Source organism: Botryllus schlosseri, chromosome 2 (genome assembly GCF_051294905.1).
Source record: "Botryllus schlosseri isolate E-star chromosome 2, Bs_hap1, whole genome shotgun sequence".
Lineage (NCBI taxonomy): Eukaryota > Metazoa > Chordata > Ascidiacea > Stolidobranchia > Styelidae > Botryllus > Botryllus schlosseri.
Window position 1 is genome coordinate 15,699,894 of NC_137237.1, and position 13,486 is coordinate 15,713,379.

At 41.0% G+C, this 13,486-nt stretch overlaps 1 protein-coding gene across 1 annotated transcript; it reads left to right on the plus strand.

Moving 5' to 3' along the window:
• Positions 1 to 7,656: 7,656 nt before the first annotated feature.
• On the plus strand, positions 7,657 to 10,098 carry LOC145459424 (L-rhamnose-binding lectin SML-like). Its single transcript, XM_080338063.1, has 5 exons — positions 7,657 to 7,792; positions 8,115 to 8,216; positions 8,585 to 8,725; positions 9,265 to 9,376; positions 9,839 to 10,098. Exons 1-5 carry the CDS (start codon positions 7,723 to 7,725, stop codon positions 10,014 to 10,016), a joined length of 603 nt encoding a protein of 200 aa, XP_080194189.1. The 5' UTR covers positions 7,657 to 7,722; the 3' UTR covers positions 10,017 to 10,098.
• The last annotated feature ends 3,388 nt before the right edge of the window (positions 10,099 to 13,486 follow it).

Below are 13,486 nucleotides of genomic sequence, written 5' to 3' on the forward strand. Positions count from 1 at the left end.
TATGGAGAGAGTAAGGCAACTATGGAGTATGGAAAATTCTCGTTCCATACCATACCATACCATGCCCTGCGTTAAGGCATAGGCCTATATATAATCGATTGGTGATGCTACTAAGCTTGCTGATTCACAGGAAAAATTGTCCAGCTCGTATTCGTACCACCTTTGTTTGTACTACAAACTCTGTAATATTACGAACTCGACCGATTTAACTTTAGCACCCTCTGCAGAGCAAAATCAAATTCACCAAGACGTATGTCTTGCGGCATTCCTTCTGCAGCCCATTTTAAGCTTAATTAGACTGTTGAAACTTATTCCTCTTTATGTATAAGGATATTTGGGATATTAAAGATAATTTGGCATTATTTCAGTCAGTTTGTCAATATTGTACGATTGCCCTAAGAGTCATCCCACAGTTGGCAACCCTGGCCGATATAACTGTGTGTTAATCATGAATCTTATGTAAGTATTAATTATTCAAGAAGATGGCAGTCTGTCAAACACGAGGATACCGCACGTAGTTCTTGAAAAATATGTTGATTTGTGTATTGCATAGATCAGAAGTGAATGGATGCATTCCTGTTTTCAACGTCCACCGTACTATCCAATAGGCTAACATACCTTAGTGCGGTGAACATGAAGCATCTTTTCGAATGTTGTCAGAAAATGAACCAATGCAAATGTAAGTCCTAATTATTCAAGAAGTGTTGGCTGTGACAACCACAAGGATACCGCACGTTGTTCCTGAAAGATATGTTGATTTGTGTATTGCATATCTAAGAAGTGAATGAAGCCTAAGCCTATCCATAAATAACCGTGTTCAATTACTCCGACTGTGTGGGTTTGTATAGTAATGCATTCCTATTTTCAACGGCCACCGTATGATTCAATCGGCTAACATACCTTAGTACGGTGAACGTGAAGCATCTTTTCGAATGTTGTCAGAAAATTAACCAAAGGGGCTGGTCTCAACATTGATGCTACGATTCAAGTGCAGTTTTACTCTTTTGTGCGTTCTAAATGCGAACGCATTCACATCGCGATAACGTAACATCTCGATTTAGTGGAAAAGTGGTATTGTTGCGAGGGAATATTCTAACGGCCGGGTCTTCAGATTCGTAATGCTTTATTTCAGAGTTTCACACGCAAACTGCAACGTATCGACACCACAAAATAAAACGGCCTTAGGCCGGCGCTCAGACGACCAGAAAGAGCGAATCTCATGATTACAAGAAATCACGCGCACAGTTCATGACCACAGATAACATAAATAACAAAGTGTACAGCAGAACCAGGTCCGCCACAATATTGTTCTTGGGTTCGCCCTTTAATCTTTGAAGGAAATCACTGCATGATAAAGCAACGAACAACGGGAGTGCGATATCTGAGATTTTTCTACTGCAGTGATTTTAGTACTTGATTAATCGATGATACGATACGCTGAATATAAAATATTGAAGGTCTGTACCTCCAACAAGCTCTTCGAATACAAAAGAGATAATTTTCTAAATTTTCTTTTTGTGTAATAAATTCCGGCTGGCTGGTGCGAATGAAATTTTAAAAAAGTGCGAATGGAGCTCAAAAAGGTGGAAAAGCACTGGATTACAGTCTTTCGCGATAAAGATCGTCGATTACCCAACTACGCCAACTTGAATAATATTCTTCTCTTCGACAACATGTGGAGACAAAGAGTTTCGGAGTCGGACCAAGCCAATGTTGGGCTGACTCGAGTTATGACTTGACTCGAGTCAACTATTTCAGATAACTCGACTTGACTCGTTTCAACTTGAAAAAATGACTTGACGTGACTCGGCGTCTCAAAAATATGGATTTACTCGTGACTCGAAGTGAAATTGTCGAGTCGATTTCAAGTTATCAAATAATCGGTGTCGACGGATTCGCTGTAGGGGAGATGTGGTACCGATGGATCACTGGGACCGAAAATACTTTGAAAATTCTCCATGATAATTCCATGATTACACTCCGTGAACTTGTCCACAATTGCTTGCTTGCAAAATCTTTCCTCATATGCAAAAACTTTCGAAGTGCGCGAGCTATGGGGTCTCTCACAGATGTTTTTTGTTTTGGGGGGTGTAAAGTAAATTTATATCGACATATACATTTTTCTTTGTAACCTTCAACACGAACAAACCAGCCATTATTTTTATTGTGAAGTGCAGTGCTTTTAGCAGGCTATATAATGGCACCTATTGTTTTTTTCAGTACTTTCCTTGAGTGGAATTTTTTTCGATTCATGTATAAAATTCTGATACAATAGTCAAATCAAGCAAAATAATCAAGCATACTAATCATAAAACAAATGAAACATGCCTACGTACAGAAAATCTTTATGTAATAATTGCTTATGATGTTTTATCGCTATAACGAGGTGTTTGGAAGTCACACTGTCGATTTTCGGGCAATATGTATGTACCCTCAAATTTATAAGTCCGAGCCTAAATCGAAACGTGATTTTATGACAACATTTGAGTTAATATTTATTCTATTTCTTGACGGTTGCGATCAAACATTCTTCTTTGGCTTAATGTAGCTTAGATTATAATACTGAGCAATAAAAGTGGTCACATCTGAGGTATTTAGGGTATATGTGTCATAGGTCCCCGGGTCGTGTGCCATTGGACCCACCGGGTGGGGACCGATGACACGTTCGAGCAACAAATTTTGAACGTCCATAAATATTTTTTGAAAAGATGGATATTCATGTATATGTGCGCGATAGGCAGAGCTTGTATCAAAGTGCTGTTTTCGGCTGAACATTTTGGGGCCAGCGATCATTTTCCAATTTTTGATCCATCGGTACCACATCTCCCCTACTTGTACGTACATGCTGATATGACATGTTGATATGTTGAGCAACTAGTCATTCAACGATTGCGCAACCTGGTTTGACTCAGCCTCCGTCGGCAAGTCACAAATAAATTGACCGCAAACGAGATGATTAGACCTTACGTGGTCATAGACTATAGTAGTATTCTATCTGTAACAGTGCTCAGTACATAATCTTATGGAACCTCTTGCATAATTGAAATCGGACTGGTAGACTAGTTTAGATATTTATATTACCCGTCAGCAATTGGTACAGGCCTCAATCGTATTGTATGGATATATAAGGGATTGTATATTCGATCATGTCAATTTGCTTCAACTTCTGAGATTTCATATTCTGTCATCTATTTGGCGGACAGTTACTGACGTGGCCACATAGTTCTGCCACTTCAACGTATATGTGAGCCATACAATGCTCTGTTGAATATATATTTGCCTCGGTATTCGTTACTCAATTCATAATTCATTGTAAATCAATGTATGCTTCAATCACCTTGCAAAATGAAATGGTTAAATCATACCTCGAACTTAGAAAATTTGACATGATATTGTGACTTGACTCACTTGTGACTCGACTTGACTCGAGTCATTCCCAAAATTTGAGTGACTTGACTCACTTGTGACTCGACATGACTCGAGTCATCTGCAAAAATTGAGTGACTTGACTTGACTCGAGTAGGAATGTGCAAGGACTCAAATTGACTTGTGAATCGAAGGTAGTGACTTGATCCCAACACTGGATTAAGCACCTTGTCGTGCTACCTTGCTCATTTCCCACTAACATTAGACGTACTATGAATGCAATACGCCGCAGGAAAACATCAGGCAGTCGAGATATGGGTTTATCCACAAAATGATTGAATCGAAAACGAATGACCGTGGAAGCTGCACGGTTTACCGATTCAGCTCGTTCTTGTCGCTCGCATGTCGTCAAAGGACATTGCTTGAACTTCAAGTTGAATCGAACATATTTCCAGGCCTAATGTTACCTCACGAAGTTCTGAATCTGTTGTTGATGTTGATGATTTATTGATTTCATGAATTGACAAGTCTTCAACATTTTGCATCCTGAGATTAAGCTATGAAGTTTTAAAACACCCTGGGACCGGCAGAAAAGTCGTCGCGGACCGGTGGTTGAGAACCACTGCGTCTCGATCAGTGCTTTCAAACCAGTGTGTTTTGACAGGTGCCTTGAGAGTGTCCTTTTCTGCTGTCGCAGTATCGCAATTTAAATCTCACAGTCACCGGAGAGAGATCATGCCACTTCTTATCTCCAAGCTCATTTTACCGGCAAACAAACCAGGAATAACCTTTTTTGAGCTGGAAATGATATTCACTCTGCCCAACAATTTGTATTCAGCTGCACTCGAAATATGCGCTTGGGAAATTTGGTGTGCTTTCCCTTTCACACGCCCTAACAAATGCTTCAGATCACGATACCCAGTTTTCTTGCAACTATAGACCCATCTGCTTGTGGTAGGGGTGGTGTTGGATAAATGGCAAAGTGTGTAATTATGGCACATCATAATTGTTCGTAATTGCTTTATACCTATGATTCTGAAATGGATGATGCCCATAAATATAGTTCAAAAGATGAATTAATTGAGCCATATAGAATGAGATTACATGTTAACTACTGTAAATGCTATAGATTGAAAGGTAAATTATGCTGATAAAAACGTATACTTGGAAACGGCAGATCAACAAAATCCTAGTGCTACGGGCTCGTTACACGATGACTCGCTAAGTTGAATATCAGCGACATCGACCTGCATAACATCAAGGACAAAAATAAACTATACGTCCTTTCCTTTCAATACCAACTCGAAAGAATACCAGGCGGCTTAGAAGCATCCTACATGTCATACTCCAGCGGATCGAGATTGTGATATCCCCAATTCACAGCCCGGAAATTCATATTATCGTGAATTAACCACATCAGTTGGATCGTTAATGTACGTTCGCCAACCAGACACGTTGGTCTTAATATATGGACTACCACCCTCGCAAAAACTGCGATCAAAATTAAATAAAAATTTAACATTAATTTACAGAAATAAGTCTAATTGTAATCTCAATTACAAGATAACGGTATATTCATAGAGTCGGTTTAGGCCGTTTGGATGCTTTATTCGAAGATAGTGGTTCTAAACCTGGGGGTAGTTTGCCTTTATCCCGGGGTTCGCGAAGGTGTTGAACGTAATCAAATCAGCTTCGAAAATAGGACGTGTGAAATGGAAACCACCGGATGTGCGGTGTCTATATAGCTCAGTGGTGCGGTGAGCAGATGCATTAGGCTGATAAATAATCTTATCAGTGTGACATGAACATGACTTAATGATGTACAATTACGCTCCTTGCATTTTCGAAGTCATAATCCTCCACCAGCACTACCGCTAACTCTGATTGCGTGGGCGGAGAGAGGATCAAATTATATAGTAATATATGGAAGAACCGATATTATGCATATAATTCATAAAAATCATGTAACTACCAGATGCATATAGAAACCAGATGCACATAGTCAGCCACCAGAAGTTGTATCGATTACCCTACGGTGGGCCGAAGATCAGTGTCTATTTTGTGGGACGGGAAAAATGTGGCTTCGGCCCTGGTTACAACTTACAACACACAACCACGTACTCCTGAACCGGATCGTGACCACCTCTAGTCGTTAGACAAAGCTTTGCTGGTGTGACGTCATATTGACCGTCAATGTGCTGATACCCCATTTTGAAATCCGCCAGTGGGCGCTAAAAAGCGTCCGGAATTTGGGTTACAAAAATATGGTAACCCTAGTCCACACGTAATTAAATTAACGTGTCTTGGCGGCCGTCAATATGCCATTTCAATATACGAATTGATTCCCAAATATTTGAGAGATTTCAATTCAACCTCTTAACGCTTAGCGCGATTCAGGGTGACTGGATTTCTCGTTTTTTTTTTAACATTATAGTGTCCGTGCAGTCGGAGCCCCACTGTACAAATGCGAAGCGCAGAGAAGAATGATGCGATCCATAAAGATACCAAATTGGAATCGTGTGCGTCTCACGAACAGAGGTTTTTCTGCTACGTTTGGGCGATTCCAATATATTTTGACTATACCGACAATCCTGATGGGAGGTGAAGAAATAAAAAAAAAATAAAAAAAGGTGATTAATAAAAACCGGAAGATATAACATCAATATATATTTTCGTGCCCAAATTTTTCGCAGACACCGTTTCAATCAGCTCTACTAGTTAATCTGATCACATGGGCTGCAAATGAATAAAATTTGACAGCAATTTGTGAAACTACCAACATTATCGACGAAATTCATTCAAGAGATATATAGAACATTTTTTCGCGCGATTAGAAGTTTGATCTCAATAGCTTTTCCGGGCATATATACGCGCGACTTGGTGCACATAGTGGGCCTGCGGGGATGTTCTGCTTCTTCAATTAGAAACTTTTATACGCAGGGTATATCTGAAGAAATCAGTGATGCCACATAAAACTCCAAGGGTTCTCTGCGGCGCAATGTCCCCAGTACCCAATTCCACATGAGTAGGCTATTTGTCGTCTAGCTGAGCCTTGACGACTCCACTAGAATGCGGCCGTATGCTATATATGTAATGGAAATTCGGCTTAGTACGGAATCGGCGTAATATGTATTCAGGGGTGCACGAGTTTTGAGTGATCTTGGAAAGTGTATACCACGCCGAAAAAGGTTGAAGAGCACCGACCTATTGTATCAACTGAAACAATCAAATGCTATAATAATTCCACAAGATCGATTTACCAACAAATTCGACGAGGACTCTGATAAACCGGACAGGTGTATTTTTAAGAGTGAAACATCGGTTTCCGTACTTGCGCCCGATATTATCTCAAAGATTCACAAACGGCAAGCTTAATATTACGAGCAAAATTTTGAGCGAATTAATGTTTGAAATTGGCTAGGTGCACGCTCGTTTAGTGCTGAATTTCTTTTCATGCGGCCAGCGCCACGCGGAAAGTGGTCCGAAGATGAAATGCAAAGAATTTCAACCGCAGACCTTATAATGACGTGTAAAATTGTATTACATGAAAAAAGTTCACAGTGCAGAACGCGAACGTGAACCTCACGTTGACACCATCCCTATAGTATCCACCCATGGGAGAAAAATACCAGCATTTGCCTACGTATTTCCAAAGCGAGATATATTTATTTTTAATAAAATGGAATTATTAAAAAAGTAACATTCGCTGAAATTTCATTTTAGTCCATTTTTAATTAATTCCAGTAGTCGCAAGAGCGGTTATAAATTGCAGTCCTAGGATCCAATATATATTTGGCATATGCATAAAATAATTGTTTCACATTTCCTCATGTCCCAAAAGGCGCCACGGTCCACAGGAACCCCTGACCTAGATGAACTTCCAACAGTTCGGTAGGAATTCACGATCAAATCTCGTATTTTAGTCGATTGATTTCAATAAATTACTACCACAGCCTTCGAAACGACATCGGTAGCTCCTTAATTTTGGTACTTCGTAAAGTGTCAAATTGTAACTGATGTAATCTAGTTTTGTGCTCCCGCCATCCGCTCCCCAACAGAATCGACAGCAGCCTATAACGATGTGTGCTTCCCGAAATATACGAGATAAGCCGGGATATTTGTGCAGACGTTGTCGACGTAGGTCAACATTCTTGCTTAATTTACAAAATTTAATAGCTCACGATGATACCGACAACATTGAATTATTCCAGGTGGTTACACGAAAATGCGGTCATTCTAAATTGAAATTCACCAAATTAATACATCCTTCTCCTCTATATAAGGACACTCGCAACAAGGCTGATTTACAGTTCAAAACATAAAGCTTGTGAGTGCAGAAGGTTAAGCGAACGAAACATGTATCTGCCTAAAATCCTCGTTCTAGTCGCGCTCGTGTCGATATGCCAGGCGACCTACTCGACCTACGGTGTGATATATAAAATATACATTTACGCATGTTTCGAACCCGATGACTGTCTTTATGCTATTTGCGGATCGTTTCCCAGTGTCGAGTGGGATAAAATCAGACTTCGATGAACTTTCGAACAACTGAAATATGCAAACAACGTGCATGATTTTCCGTCTCATATTATTTCGCGGTAATGGGTCTCCGGTCGCTTAAGAATTGCAAAATTGAAATGGGATCGTTATAGCTTACATGTTGTACCGTGATTCCACACGTGCAACACTATACAATGCATAAAACATATCATTTTGGAAGTACGAATTTCATAAATATGTTAATTCAGCGCGATGCCGTAACGACCACGACTGCGGGGACAGCGGGAAATGCAAAGATGGACGCTGCGTTTGTAAAGGAGGCTACAATATGGTTGACGGGAAGTGCGTCGGTGAGTATAGAATTACGTCTGCCTGATTATATAGCCATATGCTACGATGGAGATACCGAACATGTGTAATAGAGCGTTGGATAAAAAAAATCTCACAAGTGTTTTAAAGACTTCGTGATTAACATTGAGGAGCGCTATTTGAATATATCACATTACAAAATTATTATTTATATTACGCTTGAACCCGAATCTTCGACCATATAAACCATCCAAATCGTCATGGATTTTCAGTCAGCAGTGTGGTGCTATATACGCCTGTGTTCTGGGGGGGGGCGTAAATGTATCTTAATTTCACATGTCCAGCCCTAAGCAGAGAACATATCTTGAATTTGAAATTACAACATAATATGTATACGCTAATAATTCAGTGCTATGCTGCAACGACAACGAATGTGGGGACAACGAGAGATGTAAAGATAAACGATGCGTTTGTGAAAAAGACTTCAAGTTGGTGGATGGAAAATGTGTTTGCAAGGATGGATATAGCAAATTTGACGGCCGTTGTGTCCGTAAGTAGATGTCCGACCTATAGCGCCTACAAGGGAAGAAATCTAGAAATCTATTTTAAAATTCAGGAGGTGATTGAAAAGCCATACAAGCGACAGGGCGCGGTATGTTAGATGTAATACCCTTATTGTACTGATGGTTAACTAGTTATCCTGCCACACTAATTGACATTGTATTGATTCAACGATCGCTTGTAATAGCAGCTTATGGATAACACTTTTTGACGCCAAATATAACAACATAAAATGATACCGAAATCGTCAAATATGTCCGATCTGACACAAAATAAACAGAAAAAAAGTAATGAATTTTTCAAGTGTGTTCACGATTTTACTGTACTCCGTGATTATGATAACAAATATCATCGTAAAACATCGAGTGATGATAAAAATTAAAATGGTTATCAAGAGCATCATTACTCCCATCAGACACACATGGAAAATATATACCTTGTACATCGTTTAAGTTTCACATAGCGGCAGAAAACCAGCTTGTTGTTCTCGGAAATTAAATCATGAATACGAATAACAATTCTTCCTAGGAGGTATGGTGCGTAGAGCTTGTGAACATAAAAAAGGTCTCGATATTTCGTGCCCGCACGGTCAGAGGATCAAAATAGTCGCTGCGTTATACGGAAGAACCGAGAAAAATGAGTGAGTAGATGCATGGTATTACGGTACGGAAATATTGCTCACAATTACATTCCTTCTATCGCTGGTACCTGTTAAGGGTCTGAGTGTTCCGAATGCTTGATCCGCCATTGGTACCTTGGTTGGCTCGATGGTGGATCGAGGATAAGTGGGCTGGCCATATTGCTATACGGGAATAAATCGCATTACACTACTACCGAAAAATGGAACGACGCTTCGACAAAGAGAGTTGTAGATTAAATTTTTAATATCCACTTCATATAAGGATGCGAACAGCGTGTTGTTATCTTATACCACTGGAACTCGAATGGTCGCAGAGCGGAGTTCGACCGAGGATGACCCAGAATCGCTTCTTAAGTTGGCTATTAGAGGCTTATGCTGTGGCGGTGCTGACCATAGATTGATAGCGACACGTGTATTAACTTTGACACCACTTTATTCTATTCACCTACATTTTGTAAACAGATGCCCCAACAGCGGGCCGAAGAAAACGGACTGCCGCGCCTCAAGCAGCTACAAAGTCGTATCGCACAAGTGCAACGGACGGTATAAATGTCACGTACAAGCCAGTAACACCTTGTTCGGAGATCCATGTCATGGAACCATTAAATACTTGGAAGTAGCATACATTTGCGTCTACTAAGCGGAGCGATCGAATTGCTATTGGCGTTTGCCGCTGCTGTGTACAGAGTACATGGTCGGATAATATACACATTTAAACTGCATTCGGTTGACTTCTTGTATGCGTATGTGTATCGGGGGATTATTAAAATCAGAGATAGTTCTGCAGTGATAACGCAACGGTAATACGGATTTACTAGACAGTTCTAGTGTGATTGTTTTAAGTTCAGCTTAGTCGTGATTTACAACCGCGGTGAAGAAAGAAGGCTCTTGATTCAATCGTATAAAGCAGTGGTTCTTAACCTTGCCTCCAGCCCCCCCCCCCCCAGGGGCGCTGGAGATTTTGAAGGGGGCGGAACGCTCAGGGGGCGCTGGGCTCAGGGGGGCGCTGAAGGAAAATGGCTTCGCAGTAGATGATGTAGTAGTAGGACATATCCTTAATGAGTATTCAGAGCAAATCAACATTCCACAAAACAAGCGACGTGGGTAACGAAATGTACGGCATTTGATCGACACAAGAGTCAGTTCGCGTACTATCGGTTCACGGTCGCCATCATCAAGAAGTTTACCAGGTATACGTCGATCGGTTCAGGCGTCATACGGACCCAAAATTTCGCGTGGTCACGAATAAGTGAGATCGAGTGATCTAGAGCAGGGGTTCACAACATGAGCGATACCGACCCCAGCCGGCGATTTGAGATACAGAGGGGTATTGTATTGTATTGTTTTGATAGGGCACATCAGTGGTGCTTACAGCCTTATGAGGCTTTGTGCTCCACGACAATGGCACGATAGCAATTTCAACAGTTCAATGCATTTTTTCATGACGACTTTTCTTGCACTCTCTCTTCCACGAATCACTATCTCTCTTTTTTCCATGCGCTTTCCTTCATTGGATCATTGCTGCCGACTTTCAAGCTAGGCTCAATGTACTTTCTGGGCTTTGGCACTGCAATCGCAACAGTGGGGTGTTTGTTTGTTTAATTCACGACGCTTTTAAACTCTGAGGTCATTTGCAACAGCAATCTTTGTGATGTCTTTTCAATCGTATTACGGAAGACTTCAATTCACGCTCTCTTCCACTATCAGTCTCCCTCGTTTTTTGCGCGCCCATAACTCGAGTCATAGCTGCCGACTTTTTGGCTCGACTAACCATCAATCTGGGCTTTTTCGTACAGTGCAATTGCAGCGAGGGTAGCGATAAGGAGCCCAGGTAAACATACGACACATAGAAGTTGATCCGAACCGGGTTTCGAACCACTGCCATTGGTGTCGTGACGCTGGTGCTTAACCAACTACGCCACTCGCTTCTTTAAAGAGTGGGGTGTAAATACCGAAGGGGCGAAAACGTACGACGGGGGCGATAGGGGACGAAAATGTTTAGTCAGATATATTTAATTACCCGGCAGACGGATGCCGGCGCTAATACTTGAAAAACGGGCTATTCTGGAACTGCCAGAAGGTTGACTAAAATAGAGCTCAACTCGCCACATATACTTTTGTTTCAATCAATTTACCATCAATCAGAGTTAGCTGTACATATTTCCTGTTTATATGCCCTCTTTCTTGGATCCGGAAGTATGGAAGGGGGCGAGAAATATGCGTCGAGCTTGAGAAGGGGACTATGAGTCGAAAAAGGTTGGGAACCATTGATATAGAGGGACCATTATTCCGTATAATGACACTTACGTACAATTATCAAAATCAGCGGTTTCAGGCACAACTTGGGTATCGGGCGGGATTCAAACCTTTTCATCGCTTGCGGACCCGGACCTGTCAAATGATTCCAGGTACCTCCAAATCCATACCTTTGTTTTTCACTGGAGTGCTTCATTATCAAGCCTGTACATAATAGATAATCATATCATAGATCATACGGGCTCTATATACTTGCAACACTTTTATTTACCAACAACGGAATTGGGTGTTTCCGCCTCTGTGAATAGCTATTCCAGTTTCCAGAAACTCCTAGCCCTAGCGTGTAAATCAATGATTCCCAAAGTGGGCGCCAGCGAGTCAGAGACTTTCCTAGGGGTGTTAGCGACCGCAAATCAACAAATCATTTGAAAACACTCAATGGTCATGAGTCACAATCGATATTTATTGACAGTGAGTTTTAAGCTTATATCCAAAAGCCCGTATGAAACCGAGAACAATCAATTTTCTAGGTCATGACAGCTATGTGCGAATATGATATTGAACTTGGGCAAAGCGTGCTCAGTGAAATGGCACGACCAGTGAACTCGTAAACCAGTGTTTCCCAAACAGTTTTTACGCAATGTCCTCTGGGCCGCAAATCCGGTATCAACGCCCCCTAACCTCCACCTATTTCGTACAAAAGACTTTTGGTTCATTGCACAGCAGTCACTGCACTATCGCGTAAACTTTTCGTGTTAATCCAATTTATTGGAAGCCCGATACACGTTATGTAGGCTACTCTATGTCAGATTCCTATTTTTTTTAAAGAATTCTAGGACAGACACAATCAGTGAAAACATTCATACAAGGTAATATCTCTTCCAAATAATCATACTTCGTCGTGGTGCGATATGTGTAGCGGTCGATGCAACGACTTGTTGCAAGACACGCTGGTATATTGCTTGATTGGAGTCGACGCTACGGCTACAGTTCCTGTTGTACGCACTAGTCGACTGACTAATGCAGGGGTGGGCAACATACGGCCCGCGGGCCGGATCCGGCCCGTGAAGGGATTTTGTCCGGCCCGCGGAGAGTTTTCCGTCTAACATGATAATGTGGCCCGCGGCCCCAGTCTGCCGAGCTTTCCCACTACTTGCTTACTACCTCCAAATTTAGTGACTGTATGTTATGATATACTTGTATGCGCAGAGTGCGAGAGTGGAGGTTACGCATAAGTTTACCGAAGCGAGAAGATTTGCATTATCGGCATTTACGATGTACTCAACCATAATGTCGTTTGTGGTAATCATGGTGTTTGTCGACTACAATGGTAATTTACACCTGGCTGATATTTCTTATTTTTTATTCCGTAACCGCCGACTTATTGTACCACGGCACACTTCTAGGCTTTTAAATAGTATATTCATATTGAAATGAACCCGAATATTTTCGGCTGACACTCGTCAGGGGTAATCGTCAGCAACTAGTAGAGAATTGGAAAGAACATTGTATATCAACAATCGTATCACAAAATATCACGTCACCAGCATGAAATTTCGAATGAGAGAGCGTTCAATGTACTATTTTTATGTGATACACGAACTCCTTTTGTTGACAGAGTTTTGGTTGGTGTATTTTGATAAAAGTTGATTCCAAGGCACACAAATGAAATTTTTTGGTTTGAACACAACCCTAATTGTGGAGATATTTTTGTGGCAATTCTTTGTTGGAAATGTGCTAGATATTATAAGCATTTCCCATTTACTTATAATTGTTTCGGGTGCCGGATGAAATCCTCTGGCTGATTTTTCTTTTATTATTAATATTATATTATTACGTCACACATAGCGAATT

Coding starts and splice junctions, on each gene's coding strand:
- LOC145459424 (XM_080338063.1), top strand. CDS start 7,723: ATGTATCTGCCTAAAATCCTCGTTCTAGTCGCGCTCGTGTCGATATGC. Junction 7,793..8,114: donor GGCGACCTACTCGACCTACG/GTGTGATATATA, acceptor ATGTTAATTCAG/CGCGATGCCGTAACGACCAC. Junction 8,726..9,264: donor ATTTGACGGCCGTTGTGTCC/GTAAGTAGATGT, acceptor AATTCTTCCTAG/GAGGTATGGTGCGTAGAGCT.